General features: G+C 46.1%; 1 protein-coding gene across 1 annotated transcript in view; it reads right to left on the bottom strand.

The window, feature by feature from the left end:
* Nucleotides 1–356: 356 nt before the first annotated feature.
* The window catches only part of CHST12 (carbohydrate sulfotransferase 12), a 30,973-nt gene continuing 17,885 nt past the window's right edge, over nt 357–13,444 (bottom strand). Inside the window, exon 2 of the mRNA XM_040356680.1 lies at nt 357–2,058. Coding sequence (XP_040212614.1) covers nt 714–1,976 — 1,263 coding nt within the window. The 5' untranslated portion in view covers nt 1,977–2,058 and the 3' untranslated portion in view covers nt 357–713. The remainder of the gene's footprint in view (nt 2,059–13,444) is intronic.

Below are 13,444 nucleotides of genomic sequence, written 5' to 3' on the forward strand. Positions count from 1 at the left end.
CAGTAAATGTGCGGAATGCAGTACGGAAGTGGTTAAACCAAGAAGTAGATTGGTTAATATTGGATTAACAAACCCCAATTAAAAAAACAATAGTATTCGCCATATTTCTCTTATGACAGATTTCCTTTAAATTGGAACAGCTGCATAGAATGTAAGTTACAAGGTGAGTAGAGCAGGGATAGAGTCTCGGTCATGTTTTTGTTGGTGTCCATACCACCATTAATGAGACAAAGAAATGTGGGGAATCCATCCATATCTATCCTGGCTTGGGTGTCGCATTAAATTTCCTTAACTGATATATAGTTCAGGACCCACAAAAAAAAAAAAAAAAAAAAAAAAAAAAACACACACATTAGTCTGATTCAACAGCCATCTTCTACTTTACTCCATCAGGTACTCATTGCACACAGCTTTAAATATTTTAAATATATTAATTTATAAAATAACAGTAAAAAGCATCCGAGAACTCCGCCTGAGAAGGTAGGTCTGCAAAGTTTATTGCCCCATTTTTTTTTTGTTTAAAATGTAGAATAAAAAAAAAAAAATCCTCCTTTTAAAATTTCGCAATAAACCATAAATGAGAGTTGTAAAGTCCCTCGTTGAGCATGATACGTAAAGTAGTGAAACTCGTAGAAAACCATTCCAGGAAAACCTGACAAAAGGCAGGCAAACATTATTCATTTTTGGTATTGAAAATATTCTCTTTGACCGTTTTATACATTTAGAAGGTTTTCTGGTTTAGGGTATCCAAAAAGAACAAAGTCTGGTTCATATAGTTTGTAGAGCTTTTGTCTCCATTCAAGAGGGATTTTGGAGAACCAGTCCTCCTCCCAGCTACTAGCAGTTCTGTTCCGATAACTGGGAGGAAACTGGAAGAGGGAGTCCATGTTTAACTGCCTTAAAAGTTGAGATGCATCGTCATCAAGAGTCTCCAACGTGCCTATGAAATCATAATCAATCTGGCAAGGATGACAAAGGCGGTAAATTTGGCGCCAGTGTTCGTTGAAAGGCTGCTGTTCTTCAGTTCGGGGATCTAAAAGATACTGAATAAACTGAGAGAAAGATGGTTTGGCTCCCAAGGAAAAGGCCTCTCCTGCATTAGTGGGAACACTGGATCGGTTGGAGAAACGGGTCAAGATGGGTATAGCGAAACTTCGGTAGAAGTCTTCATTTTCAAGCTCAAACTTACTGCGAAAGGCAGAGATAAGACGAACGAAAGGATCTCGTACAAAGATAAATTTGGTGTATTTTTTCAATTTGATCTTCATCATGTGCCTAGAGAACTTCCCATACCGTCGCCAGAACTTGTTAAAAGTTAGATGACTACTGGTATTGTGGACATCTTCCCGGGGAATCAATAGGGGGTCTTGGTAGGGAACACCCTTTCTATCCAAGAGACTCTCACTCAAGACAATCATTACCCGCTTCCAGTTGGTACAGGCTACTTTTGGAACGTAGCAATAAATAACACCATGTCGATCATCCACGATTAGGTGATCCAATTCCTTGTTGGGAATGTCATCAAACTCCCGATTCTTCGTCGGGTAATTGAAGCTCGAATTGCCACATGAACTGTGCATAATTAATTTTCTCTCCTGCTGAATCCGTTCCTGATCTTGCACAGCCTCCTCAAGTTTTGTTTTAGAAGACCAGTCATAGCCCCTAACATTTTCCTCCAAGCTATTTGGCCCTTTCAAGGTCTCTTTTTCATCCTTTGCGCTTTGAAAATCATCCTTTGTGGTTGCAAAGTTAAGAAAGCCATCCAAAAACCTGTCAATGTCAGAGGCATGTTCATTTTCTGTGGTTGGAGAGGTTGTTGTATGCTCCCCACCTGAGTGTGCAGGGAAGGATTTGGAGAAGGAAGTGTGAAGATTAAAATTGGCTGTTCCAACATTGTCCCAGTAAACGATGATGAAAAGGATCATAAAAACAGAACCCAGTACCACCACCAAGCAAAACAGGCGTGATTTAGTCATTCTTGTGTAAACGGTTTGTTGAACGTCCTTGTCACAATGCTTTCACAACGTGGTTCCCCATTCTGAGTCCGACGGAATCAACCTGGAAATGACGACATGAATTTAGGTTATTTCTATTGCCAATGATAATGTAAAAAAAAAAAAAAAAAAAACACACACACACACACACACACACACACACACTAAAAAAGGGAAAAGTAAAACTTTAATGTATATTCAAAAATTATAAATTTTTCTTTAGCCAGTTTACTAAAAATATAACTTTCCTGAAAGTGTAAAAAGAAGATTTTTTTTTCCAAAAAACAAACAAACAAACATGTCATACTTACCTGGCCTGTGCAATGGTTTTGCACAGAGCAGTCCCATACTCCTCTTGGCGCCCCCCCCCCGGAGTACCCCAATACCAAGACACTTGCTATAGAGCAGGGATATGCAATTAGTGGACCTCCAGCTGTTGCAAAACTACAAATTTATTTTAATAAAAATGCTTTTGGAGTAAAAATCTATTTAGGATATGTAACAGACCTAGCCGGGACAGAGACATTTGGAGAGGACTAAATCCTATGGAGTAACTTCGGAGTATATATATATATATAAAAAAAGAGATTTTTAATACAGCTTACCTGTAAAATCTTTTTCTTGGAGTACATCACGGGACACAGAGCGGCATTCATTACTATATATGGAGTACCTTCAGGTGTAGACACTGGCAATCTTCAAACAGGAAATGCCCCTCCCTATATAACCCCCTCCCATAGGAGGAGTACCTCAGTTTTGTAGCAAGCAGTATGCCTCCCAAAATGGTCCTCAAAAGAGGGGTGGGAGCTCTGTGTCCCGTGATGTACTCCAAGAAAAAGATTTTACAGGTAAGCTGTATTAAAAATCTCTTTTTCTTTATCGTTACATCACGGGACACAGAGCGGCATTCATTACTATATGGGATGTCCCAAAGCAATGCTTACAATGAGGGGAGGGAGAACATCTCCAAGACAAAAGGATTTAATTTAGAGATATACTCAAATCATAATAAATCCAACTTATTTGAGAAAAATAATCTTAAATTTTAAATTTAACTCAAAAAAAGAGGAGCCCCCGGAATCCGAGGGTCTCAAACTGCAGCCTGCAGCACTGCCTGCCCGAAGGCAGTATCAGTATTCCTTCTTACGTCCAACTTGTAGAATTTTGTAAACGTGTGGACAGAAGACCAGGTTGCCGCCTTGCAAACTTGAGCCATAGAGATCTGGTGGTGTGCTGCCCAGGAGGCGCCCATGGCTCTAGTAGAATGAGCCTTTAATGATACTGGAGGAGGCAACCCTTTCAAGCCGTAGGCCTGAGTGATTAATTGCTTAATCCACCTAGAAATGGTGGACTTTGCAGCTGCCTGCCCCTTCTTGGGCCCATCCGGTAGAATGAACAGCACATCTGTCTTCCGGATCTTCTTTGTAGCTTTAAGATAGGCCTTCATGGCCCTGACAATATCCAAGGTATGCAGCAACCCTTCCTTTCTGGAAGTAGGTTTAGGGAAGAAGGATGGTAATACCAAATCCTGGTTCAAATGAAAACTGGATATGACCTTCGGAAGGAAGGAAGGATGAGGGCGGAGAACGACCCTGTCCTTATGAAAAACAAGATATGGTTCCTTACAGGATAAGGCTGCCAGCTCCGAAACTCTTCTTGCGGAAACTATGGCAACCAAAAATACTAACTTCCTTGTCAGTAGAACCAAAGGAATATCAGCCAACGGCTCAAACGGTTGTTTCTGTAAACTTGACAGAACAAGATTTAAATCCCACGGACAAAGCGGGGATTTAACTGGAGGTCTAATACGTAAGACCCCTTGAAGGAAGGTTTTAACCAGCGAGTGGGTGGCCAGCGGCCGCTGAAACCACACTGACAGAGCAGAAATCTGTCCTTTGATTGTGCTTAATGCCAATCCTTTATCCACTCCTAGCTGGAGAAAACGTAATACTCTATCGATGGTAAATTTGCGAGAAAGCCATCGCTTGGACTCACACCAGCCTACATAGGCCTTCCAGACCCTGTAATAAATCACCCTAGAGACCGGTTTCCTGGCTCTGATTAGGGTAGAGATTACTTTCTGAGACAGACCTCTACCCCTGAGAATCAGGGATTCAGCTTCCAGGCCGTCAAATTTAGATGCCGTAAGGCAGGGTGGAGGATCGGACCTTGCGATAGCAGGTCTGGCCGTAGAGGAAGAGTCCAAGGGTCTCCCACTACCATCCTTAAGATTAGTGAGTACCATGCCCTTCTGGGCCATGCTGGAGCTACCAGGATGACTGGTATGTGCTCCACCCGGATCCTGCGCAGCAGGCGGGGTAGTAACTGGAGCGGGGGAAACGCATAAAGAAGTTTGAACTGATGCCAAGGGCAAACCAACGCATCGGTTCCGCAGGCCATCGGATCCCTTGAGCGGGACATGAACCTGTCTAGTTTCTTGTTGAGTCTCGATGCCATGATATCCACGTCCGGCACTCCCCATCTTTGGCAGAGTGCTTGAAAGACTTGTGGATGCAGAGACCATTCCCCCGGCCATAGAGTCTGGCGGCTTAAGAAGTCCGCCTGAAAGTTGTCCACTCCGGGAATGAATATTGCCGATATGCAGGGCACATGAGCCTCTGCCCATAGGAGAATCAAGCTCACTTCTCTCTGAGTGGCCTGACTCCTGGTCCCCCCTTGGTGATTTATGTATGCCACTGCCGTGGCATTGTCTGATTGAATTCTCACCGGGAGCCCCTGCAATTTCGACGTCCAAGCCCTGAGGGCTAGTCGAACAGCTCTGAGCTCCAAGATGTTGATGGGTAAAAGCTTCTCTGGCTTTGTCCAAATACCTTGGCGAGTGGAACCATCCACAATCGCTCCCCAGCCCGTCAGGCTGGCGTCTGTGGTCACTATCTTCCAAGCCACTGGGCTGAAAGACCTCCCCTTCAGTAGATTCTGAGGGTCTAACCACCAACACAGACTTTGTCGGACTCTTGATGAGAGAGGCAACGGGATATCCAAGGCCTGTGGCCTTCTGCTCCATGCTGACAGGATGGCTGCCTGCAGGATGCGAGTGTGGCTCTGGGCGTATGGCACCGCCTCGAAAGTAGCCACCATCTTGCCTAGTAATCTCATACATAGGCGAATAGTCGGTTCTTTCTTGCTTAGAACCAGTAGGATTAATTCCTTGATGGCTTTGACCTTCCTCAGAGGTAGGAACACCCCTTGTTGTTCTGTGTCTAATCTCATGCCGAGATATTCCAACTGCCTTGTGGGCTGGAATGCTGACTTCTCTCGATTTAGGACCCAGCCGAACCTCTCGAGGTATTGGACCGTGAGGGCCACTGCTCGTTCCAAGCCGGGAGACGAGTGGTCTATGACTAGGAGGTCGTCCAGGTATGCTAGGATCGTGACCCCTTGGATCCTTAGCTTGGCTAGGATTGGAGCTAGAACCTTCGTGAACACCCGGGGGGCCGTAGCCAACCCAAAGGGAAGTGTCACGAATTGGAAATGACGCGAAGCCACCATAAAGCGTAGATATCTTTGATGTGGCTGATAAATTGGAACATGAAGGTAGGCATCCTTTATGTCTATGGACGCCATGAAGTCGTCCTTTTGGAGTGTGGCAGCTGCTGACCGCACGGATTCCATCCGAAATGAGCGGATTTTTAAGTATGCATTTACCATCTTTAGGTCCAAAATTGGCCTGACATCTCCATTGGGCTTTGGGATGATGAATAGGTTGGAGTAGAAACCCAGCCCCTGTTCCAGGACTGGTACCTCCACTATCACTTCCTGGGAAAGTAGATGATCTAGAGCCGACTTTAATGCGGCTCCTTTCTCCAGATCGTTTGGAATCCTCGACTCCTGGAAATGAGGAGGAGGAAACCTTAGGAATTCTAGCTTGTAGCCTGTGGCCACGGAAGACCGTACCCACTCGTCGGGAATGCTGGCTTCCCAAATCTCCGAAAAGAGTCGCAGCCTTCCCCCCACCTTCGTGGGTGGGGGCGCCCCTTCATGAGGTAGACTTGGGGGCTGGTTTTGCCGGCTTGCGAAACCACTGCCTCTTGCCCCTAACAGCCTGTCCTCTTGATCTGCTGTTGAAGCCGAAGTTTGTTCTTGCAGGAGGCCGTCGATACTGCTTGGCATTAGAGGGCCCCTGCCCAGGGGAGGACTGTCGTTTAAACGCAGGCCCCTGAACCCTCTTCTTAGTTGGCAAGAGAGTACTCTTGCCGTTTGAAATGGTCTGAATGTATTTATCCAAGTCCTCTCCGAAGAGCCGTCCTCCATGGAAGGGAAACCCTGCCAGGAGCTTCTTGCATGGGGGCTCAGCCTCCCAGCTTTTTAACCATAAGAGTCTTCTCATATGGATAAGGGATAATGATAAACGTGACGCTTGTTGGATAGAATCCTTGATTGCGTCTACCGTAAAACATATGGCTTTAGGGACATCCGAAAATTCTTCTGCCTGCTCGGCAGGAATAAGTTCAAGCATTTGTTTAAATTGATCCGATAAAGCTTGAGCGACTCCAATCGCAGCCACGGCTGGCTGTACTACTGCCCCTGCAGAAGTGAAGGAGCTCTTAAGTAGGGCTTCCAAGCGTCTATCAACTGGATCTTTGAAAACCTGTACGTTTTCTACAGGACATGTTAACGATTTGTTAACACATGAGATGGCTGCGTCTACTGCAGGAGAAGCCCATTTCTTGGAAAACTTTTCTTCCATAGGATATAAGACAGAAAATTTCTTAGGTGGAAAGAAAACCTTGTCTGGTTTGTTCCACTCTTGGAACAAGACTCCCTCTAAGAGAGGATGGATCGGAAACACAGCCCTGCTTTGAGGCGCCCTCAGTGAGCCCAAAGCTGAAACCGTCGATACCTGGAGATCTGGTACAGGCAGGTTGAATGCCTTATGGACCAAGTCCGTCAAGCCCTGAATCCACCAGCTCTCCCTCAGGGAGACTGCCCCAGACTCCTCTGTATCCGGATCTTCGATCCCTGAACCTACTTGGTCTCTGTCCAAGAGGTCGTCCAATTCCCCAGAGGAAAGGACCTCCTCTTCCGAGGGTCCGCGCACGGGTGACGGAGATCTATTCCGCTTACTACCCCGCATGGCTGCGGCTATCATTTCTCCCATGCTTCTCCGCATCTCATTTAAAGAGGCGAGTAACACCTCTTCCGTGACCACCTTAGGGTTGGGTTGACTCGCGTCAGCTCTAGCCCCAGACCCCGATGGCCCAACGGCTCCCTGTGGGGAAAGCAGCGGCATAGCTCTATCCGAGACCTCAGACTCTGCGGGGGAATCCCCACCTTTTGTACCCTCTGATCTTGATGCCATAGTACAATACCGAGGTACACCTGCTACTTATTGGTACCTGGGACTTATAATAGTTAAATGCCCAAACACCTGTTTGGGGAATAAAAAATGTTTCCTCTACCCTAGATGACACCTTTTTTTTTTTTTTTTTTTCAATCTAGGCAAGAAAAAACATTCTATCCCCCTGAGTAGTATTGCCAAAGAAAAGACTATGAGATGGAAAAGAAAACCAGCCTATTCCTAGGCTAAACCACAATCTTCTGAAGACTGTAGTATTCTTTCTGGCCACTGTGTGTCCTCAGCGCCCGTGCTTCCCTCCAGTCCTTCCTCCCTTAAGCCAGAGAAATGAATGAGCTGTGGCATCTAAGGAAGGGCCGCCCCTTCCTTTAAACCACTGACCCGCCCTTCCCCCCCAGCTAAAACGGCGCCAAATGCGTCTATAACACGTGCACGCGCACCGCGCGCGCGCCCGCGACGGGGGGTTGGGAGGAAGGGCCTCTCTGTTCCTGCAGCCGCAGGCCTGTGAACACACGAGGAGGTCAGCGTTTTGCCTGCCTTGCAGGCATGAGGGAGAGGACTGGATAGAGCATCGCCTGGAGGCTTGCAGGTAAGCATAGCTCTCTGACACACACATACACTTGTACATAAAAGGCCCCACTCACAGCTTTTACAACACTACCAGGGAGGTCACTTTTTATGGGGAACTATAACATATAGAGCCATCCTATCTTCATGATATGTGACTGGTTTGCCAGATGCAATGCATAACCTTTAGGCATGTCCCCTGTGACCTCCCAGAAAAAACTTGCTAAGAGCCAAGCCCCGCAGGTTTTTCCCCTTACTTACCTGCTCCATGCCGCAGGACTTTGCCAAGCAAGAGGTCCAATCTTCCCCCATCTCCGTGGGGATGTCTAGACCTTCAGGCCCTGGGAACCTTCTTCTTCCATGAAGGATCCACTGTCCTGGGCCCATACAGCACCCTGGCAAACAGAAAACATTAGGCGCCCCAAAGGTTTCTAAGTTCTGGGCCCAGGGTCCAGCTCTCTTAAAAAGAAAGCATTATGGGCTATACCCCAAGGGTTTGGGGTCCGGTTACTGACCACTTTAGCGCGCAGGCTTTTTTGGACAGAACCGGTAGCTCACCTAATCCCAAGGATGCGGAGGCAAGCTAAACCATGACTAACACCTAAGACACTGGCGTAAAAACTGAGGTACTCCTCCTATGGGAGGGGGTTATATAGGGAGGGGCATTTCCTGTTTGAAGATTGCCAGTGTCTACACCTGAAGGTACTCCATATATAGTAATGAATGCCGCTCTGTGTCCCGTGATGTAACGATAAAGAAATATAAAATGACTGGATTTAAACCAAATCCACCCCGACGACAACCCAATGCAGAAATACAGTAGACCCAACCACACACGTGCTATATTATCAGCAAACTGAATAGAATGGATGTGCGGAGATGCAAATAGTACATTTATATTTATTGGGTTTAGAGCTCATTCACAATTAACAAGCCGTCTTAGCATTTCATGTTTGGTGGAGAACTACTTCATACCTGTATACCAGGCAAGTCCAAAGTCCAGCCCGCTGGTCAATTGCGGCCCGCGTTCTGGTTTAATGTGGCCTTCCTGGTAATTTGGATAGATAGGATATTTTGTGGCTCCCAGGGCCATAAAACATATATACTGTATTTATCTACGCTGCCTCGGAGGGGACAGGGAGGGGGCAGGATGAGCGCTGTCATATTACATACAGGAGAATCTCCTGTTTACTCAGCAGCGTCTGTAATAGGAAGTCCCATCTCCTGGGCTGCCATTGTTTAGTCTATCATAGGAACTTTGTATTAAAGAGGCCACTGAGTAAATCTGTTGGCGCTCATCCTGCCCCCCTCCAAGGCTGTAGATGGGCATCCATCAGGCTGCACTGAGGGCAATGGTAAGGCTGCATTCATGGCAATGGTGAGGCTCCAGATGGGCACCGATTAGGCTGCATTCATGGACACTGACCCTTATTTTGCTTCAAAGTTCTTTATTTAAAATGTATTTTTTTTCCTGAAACTTCCCTCTAAAAGTGAAGGTGCGTGTTATACGCCGATAAAAATACGGTATATCCAAAAAACACACCCAAGCTTATATCTTTACCACACACAGCCACAAAGGCAAGAGAATTCTTGTTGGGCAGTAGATTAGTGCGCGGACAAACACACTTAGACCGAATTGTAATGGTTCTAAGAATGTCAGGTAAAATGGTCGGCCCTCACGCATGTTCACTTCATCAAAAATTGCAAAGGTGAATACATATGGTCACTAGTGGATTTATTTAACCTTTTCGCTTTTTATTTGTGAAAAATCCTTGTACTTGTTGAAGTGGAAAATGATTCAAACTATTACATTTAAAAACAGCATTGATAAAAAAAAAATGTTCACTACTAGTGGCCACCATCAATCATGTGTAAATGAACCTCAGGACTGCTGATTTCCCCCCCCCCCCCTCTAGAAGTAAAATTGGAAGTGGAAGAGGCGAATTCCATGCACAGTCTAAATGAGAACAGCTGAACGGGCTGACACACTCCAGCAATTTTGTGGATATGGCTGAAGCAGTTGTTTACTCAGACTAAACTGGTTATGCTGAAGAAGGCACTGAACCCAGGGAAGAAATAGAAGATCTGTCCACGTGTCAGGCCCCGTGCACACGACCGAGTTTCTCGGCAGAATTCAGCCAGAAACTCGATCGGAGCCGTATTCTGCCGAGAAACCCGGTCGTGTGTACACTTTTGGCCGAGGAAACCGATGAGGAACTCGTCGAGCCAAATAGAGAACATGTTCTCCATTTCCTCGTTAGTCAATGAGGAAACTTGGCTCACCGAGATCCTCGGCGGCTTCACAAGGAACTCGACGAGCAAAACGATGTGTTTTGCCCGTCGAGTTTCTCAGACGTGAGTACGGGGCCTCACAGATAAAAACTGTCCATAAAGATGCCCTCTCTTTTTTTATTGACCCAAGAACTGACATTTTTACATGCAAAAGTGCTACAGTACCAACATCTACTTCAAGTGTATGTATCCACCCAAATATGAAGGGGAATTCCCATCTTAGACACTTGTCACCAGAACATTTGTCCCCACTGGGAGAGGTCTCCTCATCCCGTTTTCAAAGTCTTTAATTTAGAATTTTCCCTCACAAAGGTCACAGGGACCAACAGAAGGGTCAATCTCTGCACTGAGAACACAGACTGCAATGTAGCAGAGGATGTAATCCTTCCTTCAGCGTCAACGGTTTAATTTTTTTTTTTATAAAGAGATCAAGTTAGAACTCGGGTTATGCAAGAATAAAACGCTTCTTATGGAACCCTGCCATGAGCTAAACAAAGCCCGCCTTTTCTGTCCTCTCCAGAAAATGCTAGATGACCTCACCGAAGTATCATCCTGCAAGAGGACTAAATGCGCAAATCTGAAACACACGAGTGTATAATATATATATATTATATTAGTGTTATATATATATATATATATATATATATATATATATATATATATACACACACACACACACACACACACACGTGTGTATGTGTGTTATTTTTGTTTTTTACACTCGCACGCGTGTGTGTGTTTCAGATTTGCACAGGACGACACTTCAGGTGTGTTGGGACCCTAGTCTAAACCCACCTGAGCCCTCCTACCAGAAAGCCATCACTGCAAGCCACCAATCATAAGCATACAAGGCATTGATGGTTCCACAGCCATATATATGTATATAGAATAAAAATTATGTTCCGGGCTAAGATGGTTTATTAGCTGCTGCCCACCCCAGCTAAACCCACAAGTGTGGGATCAGTGGAAAGCTATAAAAGGAATAAGGGGGTGAAGTGGCACTGCTTGATAAAGATTAAGGCTTACCTGTAGGTGCTTGAAATATCACCCAGACCTGCACGGTCTAGGAGATATTTACAAATCACCGTACGGCGATTTCTTCTGCGCCAGAGTTAGAAAGGTTTGTTTACACTTACCTCTCCCCGTTCTTCAGCTCTGTGACCTGATCGCGGGACACCTGTGGCGATCGGGTCACGGAGCACAGGACCGGGGCGCGGCGGCGCACTCGCGACCCACGGCTGGGCTTCTAAAAGGGGACGTACCTGTATGTACAGCCGTGCTATTTTGCCGACGTATTTAGTCGTGCGGCGGTTCTTAAGCGGTTGTAAACCCTTTACAACCACTTTAACCTACAGGTAAGCCTACATTAAGGCTTACCTGTAGGTGCTTGAAATATCACCCAGACCTGCACGGTCTAGGACAGGGATATGCAATTAGCGGACCTCCAGATGTTGCAAAACTACAAATCCCATCATGCCTCTGCCTCTGGGTGTCATGCTCGTGGCTGTCAGAGCCTTGCTATGCCTCATGGGATTTGTAGTTCTGCAACAGCTGGAGGTCCGCTAATTGCATATCCCCGGTCTAGGAGATATTTACAAATCACCGTACGGCGATTTCTTCTGCCGGAGTTAGAAAGGGCACACTGTGCCCTAACTAGGGTCATGCCGTGAGTGGAGGCGACATCACGCGACTCCGGACACTCACAGAGCCAGAGTTTGCGGCCCCAGAAGGAAGAGGTGTGAAGAATGGACGCTCACAACTTGTGAGGAAGACGGGGACATCGTGGGCTTCTCCTGCAGGTAAGTGTCACATAATGGGCTACTATGCGATGCATAGTAGCCCATTATACTTTACCTTTGCAGGGAAACAAGGAGGAAGCAACACCCATGAGGGTTTACTTCCTCTAACATCAATTACTGACATAAGTTAATACAAATATACATGCTCAAGTGCCAATAGTATAAATCAACAAAATGCCAGTTTCTTAAAAAATCTACAATATATAAAACTAGTATATCAGCAAGGAATCATTAGGAGTTAGACTTATAACGGTAACTCTTTCTAGGAGTCTTCAAGGACAGCCTCTGAGACATAGGGCTCCTCCCTCCAGGAGAGGAAAAATGTTTACCTAAATTTGTTGTTTAAAAAGGCAGTCCCTCCCTCCAGGCCTTCCCTTTCAGTTTCAACAAGAACCGCCGGAACGCCCTGAAAGACATATCAGTATATACATTTTGCACCAGCTACAAAAAAAAAACAAAAAACTGGGTGGGAAGTAGAGGTCGACCGATATATCGGTTGGCCGATATTTGGCCGTTTTTATGAAATCGGCATCGGCCGATTATTGTAAAAAAAAAAAAAAAAAAAAAAAAAATCGGTCGATTCGCATCTATTACAAAAAAACGGCTGGCATGGCCGCCTGCCCTGCAGTACTGACAAGTGCTCTAGCAGCGTGTGTCCCTGAATCCTCCATCCGCACGCCCACTATTGAAGTCAAGGAAAGATTTTACTGGCCTTGCATCGTAGCGCCCCCGCTCCGCCCTCTCCCTTGGCGCGCTGTATTGGATAAACAATCGCAAGCCAAGGAGAGATTTCACTGGCATTCATCGTACCGCCCGCCCCGCCCCTCCCCTCCCCCTGCCTGCTGTATTAGATACTTGTAAAGTGCCAATGATTGTTTCTCTAACACAGCACGCCGAGGGAGGGGAGGGGAGGGGCGGTACAATGAATGCCAGTGAAAGCTCTCCTTAGCTTCTCTATAGTGGCCGTGCGGGTGTATGAATTAAGAATACATTGCTTCAAGAGCACTGGTCAGTACTGCAAGTCAGGTGGCAGATACTTGTAAAGGGCCAATGATTGTTTCTCTGCCACCTGACTTGCAGTACTGACCAGTGCTCTTGAAGCAATGTATTCTTGAATCCTCTGACCGCACAGCCACTATAGAGAAGCCAAGGAGAGATTTCACTGCCATTCATCGTACTGCCCCGCCCCCTCCCTCGGCGTGCTGTAATAGAGAAAAAATGAGGGGGAGCCTGCTGGCTGCTTCTATTACACTTGTTCAATGATTTGCTGGTCATCTCATCAGCATGCACCTAGCCTATCAGGTGCATGCAAATAGATACCTGCAGACTTAATTTTATGTCTTTTTAAAGTGAAACCTGGCTGAGGCTGGCATTGAGAAAATGGATGAGGATGACTCTGGGTGCATATCAGAGTTACATTGTGGAGATCCTCTTTACAATGTAACTCTCAACCGCCGCAACTAGTCTTACTGGGG

The sequence above is a fragment of the Rana temporaria genome, chromosome 6 (genome assembly GCF_905171775.1).
Source record: "Rana temporaria chromosome 6, aRanTem1.1, whole genome shotgun sequence".
Lineage (NCBI taxonomy): Eukaryota > Metazoa > Chordata > Amphibia > Anura > Ranidae > Rana > Rana temporaria.